A 15,014-nucleotide genomic window follows, 5' to 3' on the forward strand; every position below is an offset into this window, starting at 1 on the left:
ATTGAGGTCATGACGGAGATAAGGGTCAGATAAAATTCATTTAAGATTGTGGAACAGGCAGGGAGACCCAGGATGTCACAGAGAAAAGTATGCTTAGGTTTTGTTATGAAATGTTTGTTTGTTTGTTTGTTTATTTGTTTGAACCTTCATTTGTTCATTAGAAGCCGCTTTTCATTGAGGTCATAAGAGAGGTAAGGCTAATAGATAAAATTGATTTAGATTGTGGAAAGGCAGGGAGACCCAGGATGTCACAGAGAAAAGTATGATCTGTTTTTGTTATGATGTTCTTTGTTTGTTTGTTTGTTTGTTTGAACCACTATTTATTCACAAGAAGCTCAAATTAGCATGCAGGCCGAGTTCCGTAGTTACACAATGGAAACACAAATTTGCAAGAACATGATTTTATGTTGAAGAGGGCTCTGCAAAATGAGACCAACAAAGGTATTTGATCACTTACAGTTAATTACATTGTCATTGTCTTTTTTTCTTCTCTAAAAATGTCTTCTTTTTCACCTGTATGACTTTTTGTTTGCCCTTTGGTGAGACTCTCTTGTGTTATGCTGTCTTGTATCAGAGTAGATATCCTTAACACATACATTAGACACAGTTACACATGCGAGAGTGGAAGATAATAACGGATGTAACAATGAAAATCTAACAGGATTTCCCCGGATTAAAGGATTCTAATGGTTCAGTAGATTGGGGATTACTTAACTAAGATGTATAACTTAATAATGTCAGGAGTGGTGCCGTCATTGTAGTCAATTCTGGATTGTGGAAAACTTTGACTTTATTGCTGAATGCTGATTACTTATGATTCTGATTCAATTTAACGTCTTAGAGCCAGAATTATGGAGCTGGTGTTAATTTGTTCATTCAACTTATTTGTTAAGACCTGGTATCAGGGGTTCATCCCATTAGTATGATCTACTTCTGTGAAAAATACTCTGATATTTGTTTTCAAAATATACTTGAGTCAGTTGAAGTCAGATATTGAATATGAATCAAAGCATCCTAACTTTGAAATTCAGTTCCTAAAGTCACAAAATGTTTTTATTTCATTGCAAAATTCGTAAGGTTCTGATTCCATCTAATTCTGAGCCGGCTATAGCCAGAACTATGGGTTTGTGTCAATTTGCTTCTTGTAACTGCTGTTAGCGCTTGTTAATGAGGGTTTATCTCATTATGATCCACTTGAACGACACTTACTTCAGCTACGTAAGTGTCAAGACTAGTATATAATGATGCAGAATCTATCATAGGTACAAGAGTGGATTCAATTATTTATAATTGCACTTGAGATTACATTGTAGTGCAAGCAGGAAGCGAAAACTTGCTCTTTGCAACGTGTCTTTGAATACAAAGTTTTAGCTTACCTCTTAGCAACTGAGAATTTTTTAATGATTGTCATTAACACTAATGATGTATAGATAGACTGAAGTGCATTTCTATCTGTCAGTAAGATCTCTTATGGACATGTCATCCTAGAGAAGTTGACTTCTATGCTGATTTGGGCTTGTTGCTTTCAGCCGTACAGGAAATACAGTTTCCTGATGAGAATTGGAGATGTCACCAAGATCTGCCCATTTTTGTGATCGTCAAATCCTGTAAAACTAAAGAGCACAGACAGGTGGCAGGGCGTTTGGTCGCGTTAGCGTTAATTACCGACGACTTAACAGTCTTCTACAAATTTTTACGCCTCCTGTAATTGCTGGTTGACAGGATAGTGAAGAGACTTTAACTAGAAGAACCGTTCACACCATTGTGTAGGATACTAGCAGTGAATGGTAATTTGCCCAATGAAGGACTTAAGTTTTTCTGTGAACCTTTTGTACATACAAGTACAGTTTTTTCTTTGTTTGGGAAAGCACAAGTTGGATGAAAGTTACAAGTTTAGATTTACTGTTGACAGAACGTAGCTTTGTATACAAAAGTTTTCACTCTGGAATATTCATAACTGAAACTCCTTTAATTGATCATTCACGGTTGTGCTATATTCTGATTCCTTTATCTGCTAATAGGTTATCTTATTATCAACATCAAGATGCAAATGCACTTGGAACTGGTCCAGAAAGAAATAGAATTCAATTTTATGATGGCTTCAAGCATCTCCATGCTGTTTTCTTACATTCTGTGGATGTGTATTCTGATGTTGTCAAGATTGTCCAACCCATAACCTTCAGCACACCAATTCTTTATTCGGGTTAGGTAGCAGGGACAAGGTTACATAATAGAAGTTGCCACATTTTGTTACATTAAAAACAATCATACATTTGTTGTGCAATAAATCAAATTATTGTGATAGACAGAAGAACACCACAGAAGCCTCAACACAAACTGTTAAATTATGGAGGAGAAACTTCCTCATACGAGCGTAACTTACAGTGAAAAAAGATCCAGTATGTCATCTGCATAGATTGCGATGCAGGATTACTATTTGATCACGCAATCCCCATGTTTAATTTTCTGTATGCAAATGTGAGCAAAGAGATCAGAGGTCTTAATGCGCTTCCCGCCGTGACATGACAAATGTACCCTGTCATCTGCACGTTCCTCGTGTTTCCCCAATCCCTCCAAACTTCAGAACTAGGATTTTCATTATCTTCGGATTACGCGGGTCTTACCCTGATCGTATGATTAATTGCCGACTTCTCCCACCGGAATTGTCGGTATGGCTTTGCCATGACTTTTTTCCCCCCTTTATTTTTCCATTTCAGGAATTAATACTAAGGCAAACTAGTATGGAAGATTCCATGCAGGGAAGGAGGGGGAGGATGATGGGAAGGATGGGGATGTTGGAAATGGAATTGTTGGTACGGATTTGTCGTGACTTTTTTCCCCCTTTTTTTTCATTTCAGGAATTAATACTAAGGCAGACTAGTATGGAAGATTCCATGCAGGGGCAGGATGGGGAGGATGATGGGAAGGATGGGGATGACGATGATTTAGACGATTACAACGAGGGGATGCCAGGAGCCATGCGACCTTCGACCCCTCCGCCACCACTAGTGCATGTACCAAAGGGGCTGCCCTGGACCCCAAAAGTCAGGTCAGTTTGGGTTTTGTGATGGTGAGTGAGTCAATGAGAGTATAAGTGAGTGAGAGTGAGTGGGTGGGTGAGTGAGAGAGAGGGAAGGAAGGAGTGAGAAGAGAGGATGTGAGTGTTGAGTGAGTGAGTGAGTGAGTGAGTGAGTGAGTGAGTGAGTGAGTGAGGGTGCGTGAGTAACAGTGAGTGAATGAGTGAGTTAGTATGAGTTTGAGTGAGTGAGTAAGTGAAAATGAGTTGGTTAGGATATTAGTGAGTCAGATAAAGGAGGAAAGAGAAGTAATATGATAATAATGATTATCTTTATTGCATGTTCATGCCTGAAGGCCAAACACACAATTGACTACATGTGGTCTGTTGAATGAAAAGAACATTCTACATGACATTGTATGACAATGTATCTTGTCAATGGTTTGGTAACAATAGCTACATGTACATGTACATACAAGTTCCCATTTTGTAAGTTTTGAACCCACTATAAAATGCATTCTGAACATTGAAGAGATTCATTTGAAACGTGTTAACAGCTAATAGAATCTAACAGTTACTTCTTTTTAAAGGTATACATACTTACCTCCAAATTTTTATGGCTATCAGTCCATCTTGTTCATGGCTTAATCTAGTCTTGTACATGGAGGTACACGTGTGTACCTTTAAAAAGAAGTCACTGTTAGAGGAAAATTCTATTAACCAAGTATTCTTAAGTTTTAAAGTGAACATCACGTAACACTGTTACTATGTAAGTGGATTAACGAAATCCATTTTGCATGAAAAGCTTCACAGCAACATCCCACTCCTTGACAGGATTATGAATGTGTCTAAGTTATAATGAAAAACTAATTGACATAAATGTCGCGATTAGTATAGAGTAAGTGCAAATTTGGTAAACAAATGTAAAGAAATAGACTAAGCAGTGTTTGGCATACATTTGTTTTTGTTCATAAGGGTCCCAAGTTGCTCGTTTAAGATATCTAAGGATTGTGTCAACATCAATGAGATTAAAGTAGCTTACATTTACTTAAAGCATACATGAACTAACTGACAATGAATGGAAAAATATGTGTTTGTTTTTTCCTGTTTCAGACAAAAAGATTTGGAATGCTTCCTGGACCACACTAGAAACAAATTTGTAGGATTTTCAGTTGGAATGTAAGTATGAGTCAAACTGTTTTACCACAGAGCTTTTTCCTTGGTTTTACCATTTTCTTCCTCTAAACTTTTCTTTGTGATTCAATTTGGAGTATGCTAATCAAATCTATTCTAACAATATACAATTATAGTAGATGGAAGGAAGATATATTTATAATATAATGTATGCTTGATGGCTAACTGCATGTACAGTACAAGTTTCTTTCGGTCTTGTAGTGAATACAGTAACTGTAAATGCATTTAGATTTGGTGGGATTTGATTTCGTGGTAGCGGGAAAGGGACTTTTTTGCGGTGGTTTTAAGTTCGCGGTAGCACCATGCACTGTAGACTCTTACTGCCATGGAAAAAAAAAACATTAAAGTTTTAACCACCGCGAAAGTTTCTGCATTTACAGTACTCTAACTAATGAAATGTATTTCATTTTCTGCTGCATTTACTGAGCAATTTTACTTCTTTTGAAATGGTGTTTTCTTTTTCATTATCCACAGAGATTCTGACACGTTAATAGGACTTCCACAACCTATACACGAAGGAGTAAAAGTTTTGAAAAAGGTACTGCAGATTTGTCTTTCTTTTGAGCTCTAGTAATAGTATGTTTGTATGATATTAGCATATTTTAAGATTGATGCAAGTATCTTATTATTGCTTCCAAATTACATGCTCTAATCTACTTTAAAGTAAGCCTTCAAAGAATACTTTAAGTCGACGGATTAGGTTGTGCTTGTAATGTTATTTACCCAGTAATTGTTTTTATTTTCAGCATGTATATGTGTCACTAGCTGAAGTACAAATTAGAAGAGAAGAAGAAATTGCAAAGAATCCCATGACAAAGGTAAAAACCCTTTTATTTTCTCAACATAGTATTTCAAACACATTTTTTGTTCTATTCTGACATTCCTATTTTCAGCAAGCCTGGCTTTCTAAAGGAAAATTACATACATTATGGAAAATTGTCTTCTACTATCAAACTTACCGGTATCTATTATTCTATTTCTCATTTCTGCATCATTGTGTATTGAAGATTCCACACTGAAAAAGGAAACAAGGTTCAAATAACTAGAGGCAGTGTGGGACTGGTCAATACTAATAGATATGCTTTGCTTTCTTTTGACTTGATTGTTACATAATTGCCATGAACTGGGTAATGACAGAAATAAAAACTGTTGACAACTTTGAAAAAAAAAAAACTAATTGTGATGATCATGTTTTTTCAGCAAAGTTCAGCTTAAGATTATGCAGTGAGAGTACTTGCCAAAAGTCTTATTGTAGCCTGAAATCCATCCTATTCTGGGTTAAGTCAGCTTCTCTGATCGCCACCATGCAGAATAGTTAACAGACAATTGTTTGACATTTGAATAGTCTCCTGAAGTGTAGGTGAGAGCTGAGATAAGCTCCAAGTCACAGGATCTCCTGTAATGGCATGGTAACAGAATCACACAAGCTATTGAATCCTTTTACACTACTTCTGAAAAATTTCACTATACCAAAACTAATCCATAACCTTTGGCCCAAACGTTTGAATGGGTACTGGTTTCAGACTATTTTGCTGGGTAGCGATCAGACAAGAACACTGGAGCTAGACTAAGATGGCTTCAATGTTGCTAGTGTTGCTGTTCCATGGCACCTTCAGTTTGAGTTGGTGATGGTCACCCAGGTAGACTTTTACTTTTTTTTCTGACGTGTGTGCTTCTGTCCCCTGGGTCTGAAGTTCGACCTTGTTGCTCAGGGTGAAGGTGAGATCGTGATGACCCCCCGGGAGGTGCTGTACCAGGGGATGCTGCCCAGTCTGCCGCAGTACATGGTGAGGTCTTAGTATATCCTGTATTTGTTTGACAGAAACTATACAGAAACCTGTTTAGTGACACTGTTTACAACTAGTTTATACTCAACAATAAATACAATTAGGGGTGGGTACCGGTACAGACATTTTCAGGATTAGGTATAGTCCAGGTCTAAAGGATCAGGTCAAGGTCCAAACCTGAACCGGGACCTGATTATCTGTGAAAACTTGTGAATGTTCAATACTCAAAACAATGGTACCTTTCACTTCAAAGGAATCTGTTTGATAGAGTTATCCAAATGGCGTTTTAAAATCCTGTCTTCATGTAAATAACTCTGTTAACTCAGACTGTACTGATACTAACCTGTAACGAAGCAATGGTGGAGTATATCAATATGTGACAAAATATAATTCATGCTGTGTTGCTGGCTGTTGAGACATGCTAAGTATCTTCCCCCTCCCCCAGATTGCCCTGTTGAAGATCCTCCTGGCAGCTGCCCCCACCTCCAAAGCCAAGACAGACTCCATCAACATCCTGGCTGATGTGCTGCCTGAGGAGATGCCGTAAGTACTTGTACACTAGAAGGAAAGAACCGTTAAAACTATGAGTTCTACTTCTCACCGCTATATGTAGCCGATGTAGGTGGCGCTTTTGCGGTGAGAAAACCGTTTTTCTCACCGTTAAAACTATGCTATGATATTACAACATGATGCAAAACTTGAGCAACAACAACATGCTGCTCTGAAACATCTTGGCCACACAACACAGTAACACAGATGTTACAAATTGGGAAGGAAGTTCTGTCTCCACCATTCTTCACACAAATTCATGCCCTTGGTCCACCTGACAGGTGTGGTTTATCATGCTGTTTAATAAATCAATCAAGGTGACCAATGACATCACTTCTTGTTAAAAGCAATCATTTTAACATGCCTTCAAAACTGTAACGTTAGTTCACCTTTATCCGTGGAGTGGCTTCTATCTGTTGTATTTAGAAACGTGTCTAACTCTCGTAACTTTACGTTCAGTGATTTAATGTCATCAGTATTGATTCTGAAGAAAGCGACGGTGGTCATTGAAAATTTGATCCATGTATACCTTGGTGTTGGAAGAAAGTTCAGCATTGTTCTATCAATTTTTTACCTCCCCCCTGACAGGATCACAGTGTTACAGTCCATGAAGCTGGGGATCGATGTGAACAGGCACAAGGAGATCATCGTGAAGGCCATCTCAGCTGTCCTGCTGCTGCTGCTCAAGCACTTCAAACTCAACCATGTCTACCAGGTGAGGAAAAAAACATTACATTAACCCTAAAAGTGTCAGGCTGGCCCAAACATACTCTCTAAGCAGAGGTTGGGTCAGGCAAATAGTAGTAACTAAAAACAACACTGGTGTAGCAATGTGTATCTGCTTGGTGCTGAGTGCATCTACATTAACCCTAAAAGTGTTAGGCTGGCCCAGGCAGAGGTTGGGTCAGGGGAATAGTAGTAACTATAAAACACTACATTAACCCAGAAACTGTCAGGCTGACCAGAACATAAGGTTAGACATCCAGGTGAACAATATTCAAATACAATTCAGTCTCTACCATTAGGTGAAAAATGGAGTTTTACTTCTGGACATTTTGAGTGACATCCATTACTCTTCTTCAGCGTCACTAGAGTTGCAGGGATATTGCCCTATCTGGTATTGGTGATGAAGCAGAAGAAAATTCAAAATTTCTTAGCTCACTTAATTTTGGTCTGAATCTTTGCCTACAATCATTCACAACTCACAACTTGACACAACTATGCACAAAAGCAAGAAGACAACCATGAAATTGTGAAAAGCAGAGTAAAAGAGGTGACAGCAAAGAGAATTGAAAGAGACATCTTTTTCCCAGATCTAAAATAGTGGCACTATTGATTGTAAGGTCCCAAGTGTAAAAATGCACACTACATTCTAATACCTTCCCCCTGAAGCAAAAGTACAAAAGTACGTTTATTTGGGTTATATTTTCACCTGTAAGCCATGCAGCCTAGAGACAGGATGATCACACCTTCAAGACATGGAATTAGTGCGGGCAGGCCCACGTCTGACTGAATATCCTGACATTTCGTTTGATCTCCCGGCAAACATTGGACTCGCCGAGCTCAGGTGCCGGTCTGTACGCTCTCATTAGGTAACCACGGCGATAAGGCGCTCATCTCCCCGGCTCCCCCGCGAAACATGGTCTCGGCGGGATTGTGGGGAGAAGGCCAACGCCGGACGGGGGATTAGTACATCAAAGTGGGACCTCATCACGCCTTCGTTATAGAAGGCCGAAGGACTATTAGCAAGGATTAGGTTTTACACGCATCGTCAAAGTCTTCTCTCATGTAGAAGACATTAGTACTTATCAAGGAGGGTGTCAATCTTCTAACAGGTTACTGTCTCCTTGTAGGTGTCTTGAAGAACGTTAACAAGCGACAAGTTGGCGCAGTCACTTTTGTTTTGGGTACTGCGAAGTTGCAGGAAGAAGGCAGTTGCATAAGCATCAATTATCATTTTCTGTCAAAATTGTGACTCCATTCCTCTTACCATTTTGATGAGGACTGATATATAACATTATAGACATAAAATAGTATTATACTTGTGAAATAGATCTTATAAAGTTCAAACTATTGTTCTTATAGATATGTCTCAATGTCAAAATATTTCATGTCTATCACTATCTATAACATATATATAACATTATGTATATAATGTTGAAGTTCTTGTTCGTCAACAGTGTTTTTTAATTGTTCATACCTAGGGCACAGCCTTTCCTACACAATTTTGTGAATCAGGATTTTATGACATTCAAAGCACTGATGGTGATGCACCATTTTAAGAGGGATCTCTTAACAAATCTCTGTTGTCTGTAACCTTGAAATTTCAAAATAAAACTGTCGCATAGTTCAGACTCTGGGGACTTTTAAGGGTTTAAACTTTTTAGAGTTAAAACCTTGAGCACATCCTTCCCAATCAGCCTTGAGCACATCCCTGACTTCCAGGATGTTTTTTTTCACAGTAGTGTAGAAAATGTTTTCACTTATGATCTTAATTTTCAAATCAAGTCTACATTTCAGTTAAGTGCATGTCAAGCATACATGTACATGGATAATATGGATGACATCCTCTGGGAACCCCAAAACTGATGTGAGCTTACAAATTTTTAAAAGGTTTGTCAACAAATAAAAAATGTTGCCCTCATTATGAAATCTAAGTGGTCAGGAAGGTTGGAAAAATTTAACGATTCTTCATATTTGTTCTTTTACATCTCCTTTACCTTTGGAATTGACTTTGGAATTCTACAGCATCACTATCCGTTTTCAATATTTTGTTGAAACTTACAGCAGATTTACTCACTTAGTAGCTGCTTTGAATGATTTACAGCATGGTCAAAACTTTTCCTTGTTGGAAATGGATGAGAATTGTCGTGCATGCGGATGTCATCCATATACATATATGTAATCAAATCAACATGGCCTCATGATTATTTGTTTTTCCTCAATAAGTCTTAAGTTTAGATATTCCTTTATTCTTGGAGCTTCCAATATTGAGCTGTGGTTACAACACAAATATTGTCTTGGCACGTATTGTAAAATGCTTTCTGTTTTTCCCCAGTTCGAGTACATGTCCCAACACCTGGTGTTTGCCAACTGCATCCCGCTGGTGCTGAAGTTCTTCAATCAGAACATCATGTCGTACATCGCAGCCAAGAACACCATCGCTGTCATCGACTTTCCCAACTGTGTCATCGGCGAGCAGCCAGAACTCACCGCCGAAAGTCTGGTGAGTCAGTCGTCTTTCTTCATATTTTCTTTGTGCTCTTTATGTAACAACGCACAACAGACGCAAACAAGGACGCCAAGCTACTACCTATCAACAGTGTATGTTCGACGGTGCCTATGAGATTTTAGATCTGCCATCTAGCTGCCAACAGAAGGGCCTGGCAGAAACACTGCAGCCAACTGATGAAGACGATGACGATATTTTTTAATAGTGACATTTTTTACAGTCACTGAACTTGTTCAAACTCTTGAAACCTGATACTTAGTGCCAGAATTTTCAGTGTGTTATTCAGTAGCCTAGATGCCAGACTGTTTCCTGGGGCCTACACAGGCCAGATTAGTTGAGATCGGGCAGGGGGTCTAGAATCCAGGGTAGTTACGGAGTAACTATGAAATCTGGATCTTTTACACTTACTTGCTGAAGCATTGTTTGTCATGGCATTGTGTCGACGTAACGGTTTGGGTGTTTTGGGCCCAGAACCCAGAGGAACTGGGTTAGAATCCCCCGACATGCCACCGATGTTGTGCCCTTGGCAAAGTCACTTAACACGACTTTACTCAGGCCACCCAGGTGTAAAAATGGCTTTGGTTGGCAAGGTAAGGAGAGGACTTGGCCCCACCTTCCAATGCACTTGGATATCAACCCACTGTCACTATGACCTCAAAAAATGCTATGGAACAACCTTTAACTTGACCCTTTACCTTCATGTTTGTGTCCCTTCCCTTTTGTCCACAGGAAGCAGGAGACAGTATCCAGTTCTGCTGGAGGAACCTGTTCTCCTGCATCAACCTGCTCAGGATCCTCAACAAACTCACCAAGTGGAAACACTCCAGGACCATGGTGGGTACTGCTAATAGTATTTACTCTAGTTCACTTTTATCGCACGGGGCAACCTACATCCGTTGTATTGAGTTTAACTTCTGGAAAGAGATCGGTTGCTAAATTTCCTTGCTAAAACTGTCTGTTTGCCCCCCTCCCCCCTGTGTCTGCACAGATGTTGGTGGTGTTCAAGTCTGCGCCGATCCTGAAGCGAGCCCTGAAGGTGAAACAGGCGATGCTGCAGCTGTATGTCCTGAAGCTGCTGAAGGTGCAGACCAAGTACCTGGGGCGGCAGTGGAGGAAGAGCAACATGAAGACCATGTCTGCCATCTACCAACAGGTCAGGCACAGACTCAACGACGACTGGGCCTACGGAAACGGTGAGTTTGTACCACAGAACTGCGACCCCTAGTCATGCAACAGCTTTATGTAAGTCTCCCCCCTTTCAGGTCCACCGCTACCATTCACTCAGAAACAAACACACAATCTCCATCCCATCAGCAAGAATAAAAAGGACTATAGAACTTGTTCTACACCAATCTATCAGACTATCAAAACAGATGTCCACTGCTATCCCCGTGCACAGTTTCCAACTTCTTAATTCATTGCCTTGAAGTGGTCTTGTGACCTTGCTTTGAACAATCTTGTTAAAAAAAAAAAATTTGACAATCAGACAGTAGAATCAGGTACATAATAAATGGGTAACAGTCATGTCAGGGATGTACAGTTTATATGTCCAGTCTGTTGAATTGTGCTGTAAATGTCTGGCAGTGTTCTTTTGTGTTCTTTAAAAAAATTTATGTCTGTAATGTTAATATCTGAATAAAGAATTGACTTAGATGTAAATTATTTACATCTATGGAACCCTTACCCTCTGTAACAGACATGGATGCCAGGCCATGGGACTTTAAGGCGGAGGAGTGTGCTACAATGTAACTCTTTCTTGAACAAATAATAGAATTATTGCATGTTTGCTTTACTTATTTACTTATTTTCATGTGTTAAACCCATTTTACTCTGTAACAGACATGGATGCCAGACCGTGGGACTTCCAGGCAGAAGAGTGCGCCCTTCGCGCCAGCGTGGACAGGTTCAACCAGCGGCGGTACGGGGAGGAGCCCAGCGGCATCGAGGCCGAGTTCCAGCATGTGGACAACAACCTGCTGAGTGTGCTGGGGCAGAAGGTGTGTACGAGTACGTTATTAGATTGTGGCTGTTTGACAAGGCACAATTTGTGTGCATCTATGTTAGATTGCGGCCATTTGACAGGGCAGAAGGTGTGCACATCTACATTCTTAGATGAATGCGGCTGTCTGACGGGGCAGAAGGAGTTCTAACCAGCATCTGTCCTTCCATTTTGACAGAATTTTGCTGCTGGGGATGGACAAACATTTTGCCCATTCCATCCTCTTTGACAGACAGGAAATCGGCATATAAAGATAGTAATTGAACCAAGCTGAGTCTACCAGCATAATTTGCCCCTCAAAAGAAAGGAAATAGCATTTCAGAGGGTCTATATTTGTCTAGGATTGTCACGCTTTCGACAGGATTTCTATTCAAAATCCAGTGGACTGAAAAAAATTTCATGAAATAATCCACCTCTTAGGAGGAAGTTCCACGCTGACAGCGCCTTTCCTAGAACTTCATCATTATGGAATAAGCTTCCACAGACTTGCTTCCCTGTGGGGTACAACCTGAAACTTTTTAAGTCAAGGGTCAGACATCTTTCTTCACATTCCTTTATTGTAACCCCAAACGCTTGAGTGGCTCTATGAGCCTTGTTTTGCGGTGAAACTTAAGTAAATAGAAAATTTTAAAAACATCTTCCAACGTTCCCTCCAGGTGGACCTACCCGAGGAGTTCAAGCTGGGGTACGAGAAGTGGCTGCAGCGCGAGGTCTTCACCACGCAGATCGACTGGGACCAGCTGCTGTCCTGACTAGATGTGGAGACGGGGGCGGGAGGGGGGGCATAGGCGTGTGGCAGGCTTTTAGCCAGGCATGCGTCCAGGCGTCATTTAGATACTCTTTTCTTAAAATAACACGAAATGGGATGCACTGACGCCCTTACACTGTGGAGCAGATCCTCTGACTACCATGAAATTCTGATTGACCAGGGATGACATTGGGTCATTTGTGGTCACAGTCTTCTACTGTGACCTCTCTGACAGTTGTTTTCCCCCTTGTAATACCTTAGAATGCACCATTTTACCTTAAAATTGGTGGCCCGCTTCTGCGACAGTTGGATAGTTGGCTGTCAAGAGAAGCTTGGTTTTCCAAAAAATATGATCTTTCACTCCAACATCTGATTGAAACCCAAAGGAGTTCAATCTTTTCCCACCCTTATGATAAAAAAAAAGCAGGTTTATTAACAACCAAAACCACATACAATACATCAACCATAGACGTTCTGTGTGACATTTCTGCTGGCCAAACAAAAAATTGATAGAGTTTGTGAAAAACCGATCTAGTATATTAAGAGCAACTCACGAGTTGGGATGAAAATGAAATATTAGTTTGTTCTGCTGTACACAGGAACTGTAACTTACAGATGTATACCACTACATGTATTTGGGATCCCCTTTTAATTTTACCAACCTTCTCATGTACCATTAACCTCCTCCATGATGGAGTAGCCTTTTTGCACCAACTTGTTTACAGGACCAGGCAGCAGGAGAAGGTTAATTCAACTACAATGCCTATTGTGTATAAAACTAGCCTGGTATCCAGACGTAATATAGCTCCCGAGTCTCTTCTGTCTCAAAGGTGTCGTAATCCAGCCACAATCCTCACTCAGCATGTTAATGCCACATTATCAGTCTTCACGTAGTGAGATGTCATTTTTTAAAATCATTATCGCTGTCCAATATTTGGCACCTTCGGAAATATGTCTAATATTACATGTATGTAGAACCAATAGCTACTCCTTGACTCTTGAGCTGTGTATGCAGTGACTTAAATTTATGGCCAAATTGCTCTTGAAGAGTTGAGTACAATTTTGTATTTATGCTAGTGTTTAGGTATATGATTTTGCCTGAGACATCTTCGTGAATGGTGACTCAATGTACTTTTCCACTTCAATGTTTAGATATTGTGGATGTTTTTATTTGTCGCGACCACCTTGGTACAGACGTCAAGTGTACATAGAAATGTTGTAAGACCAATGATTTCTTTTTATATCATATTTATGTTTGTACTGTTATATCAGGTGGCAGCTTTTTTAAACTGAATGTCCAGATGTTTATATTATGTTGGTTTCTTTTATTAAAGTGAGGAGTGTCTAAAGTACCATGTCTCATCTCGTTTGTTTGTCTCTTAACTGACTGATAATCAAGTTTAGGGAACAAGACAGTTAAGTTTAGTCATGCACTTGGATTTTGTCAGATTTGTAGGAAGGTAGACCTAAGGGATAAGTGGTATAATGATAGAGCAACTTCATACCTTTGCCAAATACATGTACTTTAGTTCAGAACTGACCTGTTAGATAGCTTTCATTGTCTATGCAAATAAGGACCTCATTTGCATAAATTGTGACATTTAATTGACAGTCTGTAGCACTTATCAACTATGCATATGACCTGTAAAACTCTCATCAATCATTAAAATCTTAATTACATTAAGCATGAAATAATGTCCATCATTACTTAAATGGGGGAATAATGACGTCTCATCTTGAGTTCTTCTCTCTCAAAGCCTGGGTATGCACATTATGTTCTGGGGCCCGAGGGGAGAGGGAGTCGTCGGACTTTAATCTATAGAACGAGTGTACGCCTAGTTCTACCTTCACAAATATTCATTGGTGGTACAGTATACGTACATGTACCGGGCGTTTCACTGGTCCTCTCCCAGCAAAGGTTGACGGGGAAAATTCCGCTAGGGGGCGTGCCTTTACTAGAGTGGAGAAACGGCGCCAAGCTGAGAGATGAATCCAGTATTATTTTGGAACGTTATCAACGTTATTTCCGCGGTGAAACCGGCAAAAAAAATATGAAATCGTCGCAGATCGTAGAGAGAGTTTTACGCTTCGAGGGAGAAAAAATCGAGAGAACAAAATTGAACTTTGAAGAGAAACCTTTACCTTCTGGCAGGTCCGTGGTCCTTTGGTTGGGACCAAACAATCCATATCGCCGTAGGAACTTCTGATGGAGGCTACAACCCGACCATGAGTAAAGCGCTTCTCAACTTCAAGAATGACGATACAACGGCAAATTACTACTCTCCAAGCAGAGGTTGAGTCGCGTAGATATAGTAGTACATGTAGTCGGAAAAATTACACCGGTGCTCCTCTTACTACTATATCGACTACGCGACTCAACCTCTGCTTGGAGAGTAGCAAATTACTAGTTATTCACCTTTCTCACACGGTGGCCATGATAAATCTAAAACGAGTTCAATGAGGCAAACAAAAGACTGTCCATCATAATT

General features: G+C 39.9%; 1 protein-coding gene across 3 annotated transcripts in view; it reads left to right on the top strand.

Moving 5' to 3' along the window:
- Positions 1-13,877, top strand: part of LOC118416629 (striatin-interacting protein 1-like) — a 35,941-nt gene extending 22,064 nt beyond the window's left edge. Inside the window, exons 10-21 of one of the 3 annotated variants that reach the window (XM_035821786.1) lie at positions 2,859-3,049; positions 4,130-4,195; positions 4,685-4,748; positions 4,957-5,028; positions 5,905-5,997; positions 6,443-6,540; positions 7,135-7,261; positions 9,605-9,772; positions 10,508-10,612; positions 10,767-10,971; positions 11,618-11,775; positions 12,434-13,877. In XM_035821786.1, the coding sequence (XP_035677679.1) occupies positions 2,859-3,049; positions 4,130-4,195; positions 4,685-4,748; positions 4,957-5,028; positions 5,905-5,997; positions 6,443-6,540; positions 7,135-7,261; positions 9,605-9,772; positions 10,508-10,612; positions 10,767-10,971; positions 11,618-11,775; positions 12,434-12,529 (1,443 nt within the window). In that variant the 3' untranslated portion in view covers positions 12,530-13,877. Of the gene's footprint in view, positions 1-2,858; positions 3,050-4,129; positions 4,196-4,684; positions 4,749-4,956; positions 5,029-5,904; positions 5,998-6,442; positions 6,541-7,134; positions 7,262-9,604; positions 9,773-10,507; positions 10,613-10,766; positions 10,972-11,474; positions 11,543-11,617; positions 11,776-12,433 lie in introns of those variants that run through there. The other 2 variants (XM_035821787.1, XM_035821788.1) reach the window with 2 other exon arrangements.
- Positions 13,878-15,014: the final 1,137 nt, after the last annotated feature.

Source organism: Branchiostoma floridae, chromosome 5 (assembly GCF_000003815.2).
Source record: "Branchiostoma floridae strain S238N-H82 chromosome 5, Bfl_VNyyK, whole genome shotgun sequence".
NCBI classification, from domain to species: domain Eukaryota; kingdom Metazoa; phylum Chordata; class Leptocardii; order Amphioxiformes; family Branchiostomatidae; genus Branchiostoma; species Branchiostoma floridae.